This window comes from Bufo bufo, chromosome 6 (genome assembly GCF_905171765.1).
Source record: "Bufo bufo chromosome 6, aBufBuf1.1, whole genome shotgun sequence".
In the NCBI taxonomy this organism is placed as follows: domain Eukaryota; kingdom Metazoa; phylum Chordata; class Amphibia; order Anura; family Bufonidae; genus Bufo; species Bufo bufo.
Window position 1 is genome coordinate 170236144 of NC_053394.1, and position 15203 is coordinate 170251346.

General features: G+C 40.4%; 1 protein-coding gene across 2 annotated transcripts in view; it reads right to left on the minus strand.

Moving 5' to 3' along the window:
• LOC121005282 overlaps window positions 1-14041 on the minus strand; it is a 201905-nt gene extending 187864 nt beyond the window's left edge. For both annotated transcript variants that reach the window (XM_040437922.1, XM_040437921.1), the window contains exons 1-2: window positions 13998-14041; window positions 6346-6783 (exon numbers count right to left, since the gene is read on the minus strand). In XM_040437922.1, the coding sequence (XP_040293856.1) occupies window positions 6346-6771 (426 nt within the window). In that variant the 5' untranslated portion in view covers window positions 6772-6783; window positions 13998-14041. The remainder of the gene's footprint in view (window positions 1-6345; window positions 6784-13997) is intronic.
• Between the last annotated feature and the right edge of the window lie 1162 nt (window positions 14042-15203).

Here is a 15203-nt window from a genome sequence, read left to right on the forward strand (position 1 = left end):
GGTTTCAATAGCGTTCGTCACTCTGTGTAGCTGCATTAAAGCAGGACAACCGCAAACAAAAGAACTGCAAACAAATGCTTCAGTATACAAATGCACTATATAGAAAGTATATTATTGGTATTTCATACCCCTGCCATAATCATTTTTTTTTGGGGGGGCAACTGGTATATAACAGCAGTTGAAATTATTTGTTCCAATAGCGTTTGCCATTCTGTGTAGCTGTGGTAAAGCAGCATAACCGCAAACAAATGCTGCACTACACAAATGCACTATATAGAAAGTATATTAATAGTATATTACATTCTTGCCTAATTCATTTTTTTTTTTGTGGGCAACTGGTATATCACACCAGTTGAAATTATTTGTTCCAATATCGTTTGGAACTCTGTGTAGCTGCGGTAACGCAGCAGAACCGCAAACAAATGCTGCACTACACAAATGCACTATATAGAAAGTATATTATTGGTATATCACACCCCTGCCTCATTCATTTTTTTTGAGGGGCAACTGGTATATCACAACAGTGGAAACTATGTGTTCAAATAGCGTTTGTCACTGTATAGCTGCGGAAATGCAGCAGAACTACAAACAAATGCTGCACTACCCAAATGCTACACTAAATAGAAAGTATATTATTGGTATATCACACCCCTGTTTGAATCAGTTTTTTTGGGTGGCAACTGGTATATCACACCAGTTGAAATTATTTGTTCCAATAGCGTTTGTCACTCTGTGTAGCTGCGGTAATGCAGTAGAAGCGCAAACAAATGCTGCATCGCCTAAATGCTCCACTATATTGTAAGTATATTATTGGTATATCACACCCCTTGCTTAATCAGTTTTTTTGAAGGGCAACTGGTATATTACACCAGTAGAAATTATTTGTTCCAATAGCGTTTGTCACTATGTAGCTGCGGTAACGCAGCAGAACCTCACACAAATGCTGCACTACCCAAATGCACCATATAGAAAGTATAATATAGGTATATCAAACCCCTGCCACAATCTTTTTTTTGGAGAGGAACTGGTATATCACACTAGTTGAAATTATTTATTCCAATAGTGTTTGTCACTCTGTGTAGCTCTGTAGCTGCGGTAATGCAGCAGAACCACAAACAAATGCTGCAGTACACAAATGCACTATATAGAAAGTATATTCATTGTATATGATACCCCTGCCTCAATCAGTTTTTTTGGGGGCAACTGGTATATCACACCAGTTGTAATTATTTGTTCCAATAGCGTTTGCCATTCTGTGTAGCTGTGGTAAAGCAGCATAACCGCAAACAAATGCTGCACTACACAAATGCACTATATAGAAAGTATATTAATAGTATATTACATTCTTGCCTAATTCATTTTTTTTTTTGTGGGCAACTGGTATATCACACCAGTTGAAATTATTTGTTCCAATATCGTTTGGAACTCTGTGTAGCTGCGGTAACGCAGCAGAACCGCAAACAAATGCTGCACTACACAAATGCACTATATAGAAAGTATATTATTGGTATATCACACCCCTGCCTCATTCATTTTTTTTGAGGGGCAACTGGTATATCACAACAGTGGAAACTATGTGTTCAAATAGCGTTTGTCACTGTATAGCTGCGGAAATGCAGCAGAACTACAAACAAATGCTGCACTACCCAAATGCTACACTAAATAGAAAGTATATTATTGGTATATCACACCCCTGTTTGAATCAGTTTTTTTGGGTGGCAACTGGTATATCACACCAGTTGAAATTATTTGTTCCAATAGCGTTTGTCACTCTGTGTAGCTGCGGTAATGCAGTAGAAGCGCAAACAAATGCTGCATCGCCTAAATGCTCCACTATATTGTAAGTATATTATTGGTATATCACACCCCTTGCTTAATCAGTTTTTTTGAAGGGCAACTGGTATATTACACCAGTAGAAATTATTTGTTCCAATAGCGTTTGTCACTATGTAGCTGCGGTAACGCAGCAGAACCTCACACAAATGCTGCACTACCCAAATGCACCATATAGAAAGTATAATATAGGTATATCAAACCCCTGCCACAATCTTTTTTTTGGAGAGGAACTGGTATATCACACTAGTTGAAATTATTTATTCCAATAGTGTTTGTCACTCTGTGTAGCTCTGTAGCTGCGGTAATGCAGCAGAACCACAAACAAATGCTGCAGTACACAAATGCACTATATAGAAAGTATATTCATTGTATATGATACCCCTGCCTCAATCAGTTTTTTTGGGGGCAACTGGTATATCACACCAGTTGTAATTATTTGTTCCAATAGCATTAGTCATGCTGTGTAACTGCGGAAACACAGCAGAACCGCAAACAAATGCTGCACTACTTAAATGCACTATATAGAAAGTATATTATTGGTACTGTATATCAAACCACTGCTTCAATTAGTTTTTTTGGGGGGCAACTAGTATATCACACCAGTTGAAATAATTTGTTCCAATATCGTTTGTAACTCTGTTTAGCTACGTTAATGCCGTAAAAGCGCAAACAAATGCTGCACTATTTAGAAAGTATATTATTGGTATATCACACCCCTGCCTCAATCAGTTTTTTTAGGGGCCAACTGGTACAGTATATCACATCAGTTGAAATTATTTGTTCCAATAGCTTTTGTCACTGTGTAGCTGCTGTAACGCAGCAGAAACTCACACAAATGCTGCACTACCCAAATGCACTATAAAGAAAGTATATTATTAGTATATCACACCCCTGCTTTAATCAGTTTTTTGGGGGGGCAACTGGTATATCACACTTATTCAGTTTTTTTGGGGGGCAACTGGTATATTACACCATTGGAAATTAAGTGTTCAAATTGTGTTTGTCACTCTTTGTAGCTGCGTTATTGCAGCAGATCCGCTGACAAATGCTGCACTAAATAGAAAGTGAATTATTGGTATATTACACCCCTGCTTCAGTCAGTTTTTTTGGGGGAAACTGTTATTTCACACCAGTTGAAAATATTTGTTCCAATAGCGTTTGTGACTCTGTGTAGCTGCAGTAATGCAGCAGAACTGCAAAGAAATGCTGCACTACCCAAATGCACTATATAGAAAGTATATTATTGGTTTATCAAACCCTTGCTTGAATCAGTTTTTTGGGGGGGCAACTGGTATATCACACCAGTTGAATTTATTTGTTCCAATAGCAATTGTCACTCTGTCTAGCTGCGGTAACGCAGCAGAACCGCAAAGAAATGCTGCACTACCTAAATGCACTATATAGAAAGTATATTATTGTTATATCACACCCCTGCCTCAATCTGTTTTTTAGAGGGCAACTGTTATATTACACCAGTTGAAATTATTTGTTCCAATGGCGTTTGTCACTCTGTGTAGCTACGGTAACGCAGCAGAACCTCACACAAATTCTGCACTACCCAAATGCACTATATAGAAAATATATTATAGATATATCACACTCCTGCTTTATTCAGTTTTTTTGGGGGGGCAACTGGTATATCACATCAGTAGAAATTAAGTGTTCAAATAGTGTTTGTCACTCTGTGTAGCTGCGGTAATGCCGCAGAACCGCAAACAAATGCTACACTACCCAAATGCACTATATAGAAAGTATGTTATTAGTATTTCGCACCCCTGACTCAATAAGTTTTTTTGGGGGGCAACTGGTACGTATATAACACCAGTTGAAATTATTTGTTCCCATAGCGTTTGTCACTCTGTGTAGCTGCGGCAGCACAGCAGAACCGCAAACAAATGCTGCACTATCCAAATGCACTATATAGAAAGTATATTATTGGTTTATCACACCCCTGTTTCAATCAGTTTTTTGGTGGGCAACTGGTATATCACACCAGTTGAAATAATTTGTTCCAATAGCATTTGTCACTGTGCGTAGCTGCGGGAACGCAGAAGAACCACAAACATATGCTGCACTACCCAAATGCACTGAATAGAAAGTATATTATTGGTATATCACACCCCTGCTTGAATAAGTTTTTTGGGGGGGCAACTGGTATATCACACCAGTTGAAATTATTTATTGTAATAGCCTTTAGTCACTCTGTGTATCTGCGGTAACGCAGCAGAACTGCCAACAAATGCTACACTACCCAAATGCACTATATAGAAGGTATATTATTGTTATATCACACCCCTGCATCAATTATTTTATTTGAGGGGCAACTGGTTTGTCACACCCTTTGAAATTATTTGTTCCAATAGTGTTTGTCACTCTGTTTAGCCGGTGTAACGCAGCAGAACCGCAAACAAATGTTGCACTACCTAAATGCACTATATAGAAAGTATATTATTGTTATATCACACCCCTGCCGCAATCAGTTTTTTAAGGGGAAAACTGGTATATCACACTAGTTGAAATTATTTGTTTCAAGAGCGTTTGCCCTTCTGTATAGCTGCAGTATCTCAGCAGAAACGCACACATGTGCTGCACAATACAAATACACTATAATATACTTTCTGTGTTAGAAAGTATATTATAAGTAAATCACACCCCTGAGTAAGTCACACCTATTGATAGTACACCTATACCAGTCCTTAAAAGGACTTTTGTGGCCCTTTTAGCGAACGAGCAAAGTTTGCCGCGAAACAACCGCCGGGCAAAACGCAAGACCATCTCTACTCATGGCACAGTGAGAAATTTAAACCGCCACCGCATGCTGAACCATAGCATCTAGCGCCACTCCCAGCGACCAAAACCCATGTATCCCATATATTGAATCAACTATTATGGAAAGGGGTCATAATAAAGAATATATTTTAGTTGCACATTGTGCTATTTAAAAAAGAATTGTATTTTTCCCTTTTTTTTTAAATGTTTCTGGTTATAAAAATAAAAACAAAAATACTAAAATAAAAATTACATAAAAATAAAGCCCCATATATGACCAAAAAAAGGTGCAAATATTATTTACATAACCAAAAAAATACATGTCTAAGAAGCATGTACTTAAAAAAAACACCTGATTAAGGGCTTGTTCACACGAACATAAGGGCTCTGTGCCTGTGCTGTGGACTGCAAATTGCGGTCCGCAATGCACGGGCACCGACCATGGGCCAGCTGCATGCTGATCGCGTACCCATTCACTTGAATGGGGTCCGCGATCCGACTGTTCCACAAAAAGATAGAGCAAGTTCTATCTTTTTGCGGTGCGGAGGCACGGAACAGAACCCCAGGAAGCACTCCGTAGTGCTTCTGTGGGGTTACGTTCCGTGCTTCCGTTCCGCACCGCATCTCCGGATTTGCTGCAATGCACATGGCCGGTGCCCCGTGTATTTCAGACCCGCCGAATGTGGGCTGCAATATGGCAACGGCCATGTGAATGAGCCCTAAGAAAGATGGTAAATGGCCTGGTCTGGTGGTTAAAGTTGTTAAATTAAAACATGGTCTACAAATGATCCCCTTTTGGTGGCGATTTCTTCTCTGTTTCTGACCTGTCAAAAAGCAGCCCCATTTTGAGAAATTAGTCTGAATCGAATTGCAAAAGATTTTTTCTATTCAAGATAAATTTGGGTAGTTTAAAAATTATTCGCTCATCTCTAGTCATATTGTATGCATTTTATATCTTAAAGGGAGTCTGTCACCTCCATATGGCCATATACAGTGCTTACATTGCCTTATAGCACACCTATACATGAATGTTATGGTACCTTTGTCTTTGTCTTTAGACTTGCAGAAGCTGGAAAAACGAACTTTGATTGATATGCAAATTAGCACTCGCAAGTGCCCAGGGGCGACGTTCACTGTGTTGGTGCCCAGGCTTCCCTGCCTTTTTTCATTGTTCCCCCGCCCCAGCCTCTGCATATGCCCGCCCAACTATTCCCTTGCGTCATCCTAAGGTCCGGCTGAGACCCTGCAATGCCCATTGTTGGCACGGCATCGCTTTAACTACTGCGCTGGTTTTGCGCCGTTCGCCGGAGCATGCGCAGTAGTTAAAGCGATGCCGTGCCAACAATGGGCATTGCAGTGCGCATGCTCCGGCCCGGCGAGGCAGTGCACAGTCGCGGGATCTTGGCCGGACCTTAGGATGACGCAAGGGAATAGGAGGGCGGGCATATGCACAGGCTGGGGCAGGGCACCCGCCCCTGGGCACTTGAGAGTGCTCATTTGCATATCATTTAAAGTTCGTTTTTCCAGCTTCTGCAAGTCTAAAGACAAAGACAAAGGTACCATAACATTCATGTATAGGTGTGCTATAGGGCAATGTAAGCACTGTATATGGCTATATGGAGGTGACAGACTCCCTTTAAACTTTCATGGTAGAACTGAATACATGCTGAAGGTGCTAGTGGTCTACTGGGTGCAAAAACTGTGAACTAGAAAACATTTTTTTCACAGATCACGACTCACCCCAAGAAATTGTGGTCGGAAATTCCTAAACACTTGTTTAAAGTCAATTGTTCGTGACACCACTGGGGTAGAGTTCTGATGTGAGAGAGCAGAAGTTTCACTTAGTTCTGGAGAGATGGATGGAGTATTACACAGTGGGCATGGAGCTTGTTGAACATTAGGAGGCATATTTGATTCTTGAGAAGTCGAGGGAAGATTGTTTTCAGTTCTTCGTATCCAAATTTCAGTAGTTTGTGGTGTATTCAAGTAGGAATTTTCCTCACTCCATGTTGGTAATCTGTCAATGGTGTCATATGCAGGAGGAGGGGAATAATTATGCTGCTGTTGATTTGTAGGTTGAACTGAATATGAACCTGGATATCCAGAAGGTCTATAGTGAACAAATCCATAGTTATTCAGGTTGACTCCCCTGCCTGGTGAGGACATTTGTTGGGTTTACTGCAGCAAAAGAGTGACAATTGTTTGTTAGATGGCACTGTGTATTGTCAAGCAACAGAAAATATATTATTCAACATTAGCATTTATCCAAGGGTCTCCAACCTCTTGCTCTACAACTGTTGCAAAACCTTAACTTGTAGCTAGTGTTAAGCGGGAGTGCCATATTCGATTTCGCGAATATTCACTTGAATATTCGTCTTATATTCGTCGAAATCGAATATTCAGCATTTTTGTATTTATCGCGATTAATATGCGATTTTATTATACGCATATTGCGAGTTTTAAGCTTAGAATTAGAAGTTATAAATTATAACTTCTAATTGCCTTATAACTTAATAATAAGGCAACTTTCCTATTCTTTAATCTTGGAGATCTAGATTTAACACGAATATAGCACTATATTCTATGTCTTTATATTAATAAAAGAATCAAGATAGCGAAGTATTCTTTATTCTACATCAACGAAGATAGCGAAGTATTCTACATCAACGAAGATAGCGAAGTATTCTACAATGTAGAATACTTCGCTATCTTCGTTGATGTAGAATACTTCGCTATCTTCGTTGATGTAGAATACTTCGCTATCTTCGTTGATGTAGAATACTTCGCTATCTATATTGATGTAGAATACTTCACTATCTTCGTTGATGTAGAATACTTCGCTATCTTCGTTGATGTAGAATACTTCGCTATCTTTGTTGATGTAGAATCTACATCAACGAAGATAGCGAAGTATTCTACATCTTCCTCAATGTAAGTTATTATTGCATTGTGATTACAACTTAGGCGATTTTGATAACGGTGGTATTGGGAGAATTAACGGTCAGATAACGAATATAGGTTATAATGTGGGAGATAGCTCACCCTTTCACAGCCACAGAGAGGTGCTCTAGTCTAAAATGAATCACCCTTCACAAATGCAAGAAAATATATAGTACTAGAAGACTGGCACACTCAAAACATGGGACTGTATGGTTTAGTGCAGATCACAAGGTTTATTGTACTTATACATAAAAAAAAAAAAGAATAAAAGATTAATTTCTAAACAATTAAATATTATCACTAAGTCACTAATAAGGGTTTCACACAATATTATAATAGTAATAGCATGATGTCATAAATCGTGTATTTTTACACCCTATATCGTGGATCGATCCTGATGTTAATGTAATGGTTGCTGCAAGAAAAACACAACTGTTTGCAGATGAATTCCTGTAAGAGGAAAAAATGGAAAGAAGGAAAAGAAGAAAAAGAAAAAGAAGACTGCCTTAAAGGACCAGTATCACATTAATACACTTTCTCTATGGTAACCTCCAATGCAAATTGGTCCTATGCTGCCATCTACTGACCAAACAAATACTGCAGGCATTTTACATTAAATTTTAACACAGTTTACCAGGATAATGAAACTTAGAGACACTCGCATGACCTTGATTCCATGTGGGGTCGAGGACCTCATCGTCGTCCACATCATCTTCCACCCAGTCTTCACTCCTGCCTTCCTTGTCGGTCTGCACACTTTCGAAAGCCCCAGCAGTTGGCACCTGTTTCGTCATCATCCGAGACGTGCTGCGATGGTCCTTCCATGTACTCATCTTAAAAGATAAGTGGTTGGGCATCGGTGCACTCAATCTCTTCCACTTCTGGGGCAGGGCTAGGTGGATGGCCCTGGAAAATCCTGCTAACAGAGTCATCAAAAAGCAGAAGAGACTGCTGCATTACTTGGGGCTCAGACTGCTTGGCTGATTTGCAAGGGGGTGAGGTGAAAGACTGATGGACATCGGCTGCAGGTGCCAACTGTGGTCTTTCAGCAGGAGACTGGGTGGGAGACAATGTGAATGAACTGGATCCACTGTCAGCAACCTAATCTACTATCGCCTGTACTTGTTCAGGCCAAACCATTCGCAGAGCCGCATTAGGCCCGACCAAATACCGCTGCAGGTTCTGTCGCCTACTCGCACCTGTGGAAGGGTTTTCACTTGTTCGTGTAGCTGGCACAGATCGACCACGTCCTCTCCCTGCAACAGGAGCTCCACCAGCAGCACGACGACCTGTGCCACGTCCCTTATTTGACGCTCTCCTCATATTTCTCGAATTTAGGATCTTGCCCTAAATGGGGGTTTAATTAATAGTAGAATAGAATGTCAGTATGTAAAGGGTGTATCTCACACGGCCTGAACCAGACTAGGCCTAAATTAAAGATTTGTTTGCCCAAAATGGCTGTATTTCCAATGCCTGAATCAAACCCTTGTATTTAAAGGGTGTATCCCACACGGCTTGACCCACAGTAGGCCTCAATTAAAGATTTGTTTGCCCAAAATGGCTGTATTTCAAATGCCTGAATCAAACCCCTGTATTTAAAGGGTGTATCTCACACGGCCTGACCCACTGTAGGCCTCAATTAATGATTTCTTTGCCCAAAATGGCTGTATTTTAAATACCTGAATCAAACCCCTGTATATACAGGGTGTATCTCACATGGCCTGACCAACAGTAGGCCTGAATTAAAGATTTCATTGCCCAAAATGGCTGTATTTCAAATATCTGAATCAAACCCCTGTATATACAGTGTGTATCTCACAAGGCCTGACCCACAGTAGTCCTGAATTAAAGATTTATTTGCCCAAAATGGCTGCATTTCAAATGCCTGAATCAAACCCCTGTTTGTAAAGGGTGTATCTCACACAGCCTGACCCACAGTAGGCCTCAATTAAAGATTTATTTGCCCAAAATGGCTGTATTTCAAATGTCTGAATCAAACCCCTGTATTTAAAGGGTGTATCTTACACAGCCTCACCCACTGTAGGCCTCATTTAAAGATTTGTTTGCCGAAAATGGCTGTATTTCAAATGCCTGAATCAAACCCATGTATGTAAAGGGTGTATCTCACATAGCCTGACCCACAGTAGGCCTGAATTAAAGATTTGTGCACCAAATGGCGGTATTTAAAATATCTGAATCTAACCCAAATTTATTATGGGTGTATCTCACAATGACATATTCAGCAAAGGCTGCCAAATAAACTTTTTTGCCCAAACAGGTGTTTGTTTAATAACTCAATATTACAGCAGTATATGACCCAGGAATTTCAAACGTGCTTATGATGCAAGGCCTGAAATATTGTGTATTTTGCCCCAAAAAGGGTGTTTTATTAATGAAAAAATATAAGCCCTGTATATACAGGTTGTATCTGACACGGCCTGACCCACTGTAGGCCTCAATTAATAACTGAATTTGACAGCAGTATATAAGCCTGTAATTGCACACGTGCTGATGCTGCATAGTGATTTTTGGCAAAAAAGTGTGTTTTTAAAACCCCAGAAAATGATGGTGTATTTCTAGCTTAAATTGCACACTGACTAATCCAGATGTTGTATATTGCCAAAAAAAAGTGTTTTTTTGGTAACAGAATATGAAAGCTGTATATATTAAACTTGAATTTAACACTTGCAGATCAGGAAAATAGTGTTTTTTGGCCAAAAAGTGTGTTTTTAAAACCCCAGAAAATGATGGGTGTATTTCTAGCTTAAATTGCACACTGACTAATCCAGATGTTGTAAATTGCCCAAAAAATTGGGATTTTCATGTCCCAAAAGCTTAGATGCAGTGCTGGTGCACTGAGCTTGCATAAAATGGCTGCCACCCCCCACCTAACTGACTTATTAAAGTTCTTTTTTTTCGGTCACTGGGCTCAGGGCAGGATAAAAAAATTGTGCCCTGCACCCACAAAACACAATGTATGTAGATCGCCGAGTTAGATTCAGATTTTGAGCAAAGACTCTCTCCTATTCTCTCCCTGAAATCACCACGAGCATCCTCTCCCTACACTAAGCACAGCAGAGTGACGTGCAGCACTACGTGACTCCAGCTTATATAGAGGCTGGGTCACATGCTACACTGGCCAATCACAGCCATGCCATTAGTAGGCATGGCTGTGATGGCTTCAAAGGTCAAACAGTTAACCGCTTGTTGATTGGCTGCTCTGCAGCCTTTCAAAAAGCGCCAAGAAAGCGCCGAACACCGAACCCGAACTTTTACTGAAATGTTCGGGTCCGGGGTCCAAAAATCCTAAAGTTCGCTCAACCCTAGTTATAACCAAACCTTTCTTCTGAGTGTACCAGAATTTAGCAGTGCACTTGATATATATGTTCCATTTTCTGACAGGGTGAGCCACTTATTATTATTATTATTATTATTTTTTATAATAATGAACATCATAACAACAATAAAGAAACAACTAAAGTTGTTAGAGTATGATTTAATCCTTACTGTATGGGGGCACAAACAGCCACTATTACTGTGTGGGGGTCACAAAAGGGACTAGGTGGTATTAGATGTACATGGATAAAGATTGGGAAGGGATGGAAGCGTGACTTAAAGTAAAAAAAAAAAAAAAGAGTTGCTGTGCCACTAGTATCTTTCTTAAAATTATTTAAAAGTTGTGAGGTATGACAGGATGAATAGTAGTTGATGAGTAAAACAGTTCTTCTGAAATACCACGTCACAATGCAGTACTTCTCCAGGTATTAGTTCCCTTTTCAAATTTTGCACAGAAAGAAAACGACATATCGGTATGCATAAAAACAAAACATGGCACATATAGCCAAAGCTGGTCATATAGACAAAGCAACAAGATGTTATGAACTGCTTGGGTGTGTCCCAGTATGATGAGATAGAAGACACTGTGACCCCAGCCACAATGGGCAGCTGCCCCCGATCACTATGGTCCAGCCACCGCTATGAGGAGGACCTCCTCCTCTTAGCGACCGGGGACCTGTAGTTCTAACTATTCATATACAATATATGAGTAAAAGATATAGTAAATCCAGTTCTATCCCTATTAGCAGATGAGATCATAAAAAAATACACTTGCTGTAGTTAGGTTTTGTTCACACAACATATTTTGGTGCTGTCAAATGCCATGTACTCTGCAGCAGAAACCACCAGTTTCTGCCATGGTTGTACACTTTGAATGCCGCGGACCTGATCATGGTTTAGCACCATTGAAGCTAAACAGCAAGCGGGCACCCACACATGTCCCTTTTGGCGCATTCATGGCTTTAAACTGCCATCCCGCGAACTGCAGCGCCAAGGGGCAAATTCCGAAGTGTGAATGGCCCCTTGCTTATTATTCATGCCAAGTACTTATTGTGCAGGGAATTTAAACCATTAACATTTAAGGATAAAACCTTCAGACTATACAATATTGCAAGAACATTGATGTATGGACCCAGCAATAATTGCTGCCATCTCTTAAACATGAATGCAAAGTGAGAAAAGTGAGATAAAGAATGCAAGGAAGAGATAGGAAAAGGGGAAGGAGCATTTTTTAAAGTAATTTTGGATGGTCTTGTCAAGGAGGTTTCCTGTAATTCTTTCTGTGGTGAAACACATAGAAAAACCTGTACAAACATTCAAAACATTATGTCTCATACCTCATTATGTATTGAGTCGATGCAGTTAAAGATGCAGTAATCATTAACCCAACAACATTTATAATAAGCTTTTGTACCGTTAAGGACATGGTAGGTACTATGCCTTCTGTTGTAGCATTTAAAAAATGTCAGCTAGAAAGTGTCAGGACATATTAAAGGTGATCTTCACCTTTTGAACAAATTTTGGGTCCACTTCCTCCCCTTAAACCTGTGGAAAGAAGCATACTTGACTGCTCCTGGCTGCTTGCTTCTGGTTTCATCCATTTGCAGTGCTCCAAACCCAGCTAGTCGACTTCCGGTATAGATGGGGATCATGTGTCATTGGCTGCAGACTAGAGGCAATATGGCACGTAACCCTGGCCAGTCATTGGCTGCAACAGCACACATGACCACCATCCATGGGGGATGTTGACAAGCAGGGACTGGAGCTCTGTGAATGGAAGAAGTCAGAACCGAATAGCAGGGAGCAGGTTAGTATGCTTCCCTTCACAGGTCTAATAGACGGGAGACCCCCATTTTTTTCAAAAAGTGCAAAATCCCTTTAACACACTTGTTGCAAAACAAAAATCTATTCAGAACAGAAATATATAAAAATGCTTAGTGTTTCAATAGGCTCAAAAGGGGATCTGAAACCAGAGCACACTCTGGAGGACCCAAGCAGTGACATAATAATCACAAAAGAGGACCAGAGATCCTTGAGTTGGACTCTTTATGCAGGACCTGCAGCATGATGTGAACATCAGGACTTTCAACTAAGGTGAAGTTTGCAGATATGCTAAACCTGCTTGTGTGAATAAAACACTGCAGTTTGAGCAAGAACAGTTTTTGGTGCCTCTGTTCTACGTCCGCTTACACTTCCTACCAGAGCGAATCCCCACACGATATACACCTTCAGGGGCATTTTGTTATGATTGCATTTTACTCATTTTAGGCTAAAAATCTATTTTCCAATCTTTGTTAAAAATGTTCAGCCGTTTCTGAGCTACAAGGGTTAAAACCCGTCTATTTGCAGGCTGTCATGTTCTGTTTTCTTTTAATTCTGTTATCTGACTACTCATGTGTAGGACTTATCTCTGATCTCCTGACCTCATAATAGATACATTCTTATTGAACTGATAAGAATAAGGCTTATATAAGTGTTTATGAAGTCAGAAGATCAGAGATAGGATCTATACATGAGCTGTCAGATGAGAACAAGAAAACAGAAAGTGACAGCTTGCAAACAGACTGATGAATCCCTGTATGTCAGAAAATGATTTTTAGATCAAAATGAGCAGTGATGAGCGGCAGGGTCAATATTCGAATCCGCAATATTTCAGGAATATTTGTCATATATTTGAGAATTCCTGATCTCCAATCATTATTTTCTTGATTGCGAAAATCGGCAATCTGAAAATTTGCGATCAACACTATTCCTAACATCAAAGATATTGCAGACTTCTCATTGGCCCACAAGCAAGAAGCAGTGAGGGATCATGGGTACTGATGAAAAAAATCTAGAATATTCGCGATTGCGAAGATATAGCACTATATTCTAGATATTTGCAAATTCTCAAAGTGCCAATATTCGTGATAAAGATTTGCGATTTAGAATCAACACTAAAAATGAGTATAATGCAATAATAAAAAAATGCCCCTGAAGGTGTAGCTAGCCTTTAAGATCAGCTGATACACACAAGCTAATAAGGTATGTGACTCCACAAGTACTCCACAAATTTGTCATGCATTAATGGATGCAGTCTACAAAATAAAATATCTGTTGTTTGGGCACTGACTTACCACAATAACGAACCTTCTCCCTTGTATCTACTGTTCAGTTCTTCATAGAAACCAGTGAAAGAATTAACTGGAGCTGCATCTTCTACAGTCTCGTGTTTATTACAAATAAATGTCAGAGACAGATCATTTCCTCTGTAGCTGGCAGCACTCCCAGATCGACAAAACAGTAAATTACGTCACTACCTAGCCAGAGGGCACTTTTATCTGAACTGCTCAGTGATTTAATAGTTTGAAATTGCATTAACAACAGTACCATATTTACAATTCTGGATACAGTAGACACCACATTGTGATAAGTCAGTATACACAAAACCCTCCATGGATACCCAAACTTAATCAGACATAAAAGTGCCACAAACAACAGACTAGTATGAAAGTCATCCACCTGTAGGGCTAGAGTTAGGGGCTGAAAACGGCATTTGCCCAGGGCCCCCTTCTCAGCTGAACGTCCGCACAGGCGGCAGGTCCAAACTCTGGCAGTGTTCCTGTTCCCGTCTGTGCTCTGACTCCATATATGGCTTAGGAGTCCCTGCTCTATATCCATATATGGAGTCAGTGCTTCTGGGAGTCCCTACTCTAACTCTATATATGGCTGTGTCCATATAGGGAGTCAGTTCAGGGGGTATCCCCAAGCATTATCAGTATGCTTGGGGACACCATGTGTATTTAAAAGGAACCTGTCATCAACTTCATGCTGACCGTACTAAGGCCGTATAAAATAGTGACAGAAATGCTGATTTCAGTAGTGTGTCACACATCAGCTAAAAGTAAGTAGTTGCCGAGAACCAGCATCATAATCATTGCAGCACAGGGCTTGAAAAGAGTCAAATCTACCTGAGAAGAGTCATGGTTATTCATGAATTCCTGCTCTCCCCATTCACCTGCGGATGATTGGCAGTTCTCTACCTAGTTTTCTCCCTTTCTCTCTAGGAGAGAACTGCCAATGATCAGGAGATGGGCGGGGAGAGCAGGAGATTATGACTATTCTCAAATAGACTTGACTCTTTAATTCAATAATTATGATGCTGGTTCTCAGCAACCACTTTTAGGCTACTTTCACACTAGCGTTCGGGTGTCCGCTCGTGCGCACCGTTTGAAGGGGCTCACGAGCGGCCCCGAACGCATCCGTCTGGCCCCAATGCATTCTCAGTGGAGGCGGATCCACTGAGAATGCATCCGCCTGCCAGCGTTCAGCCTCCGCTCCGC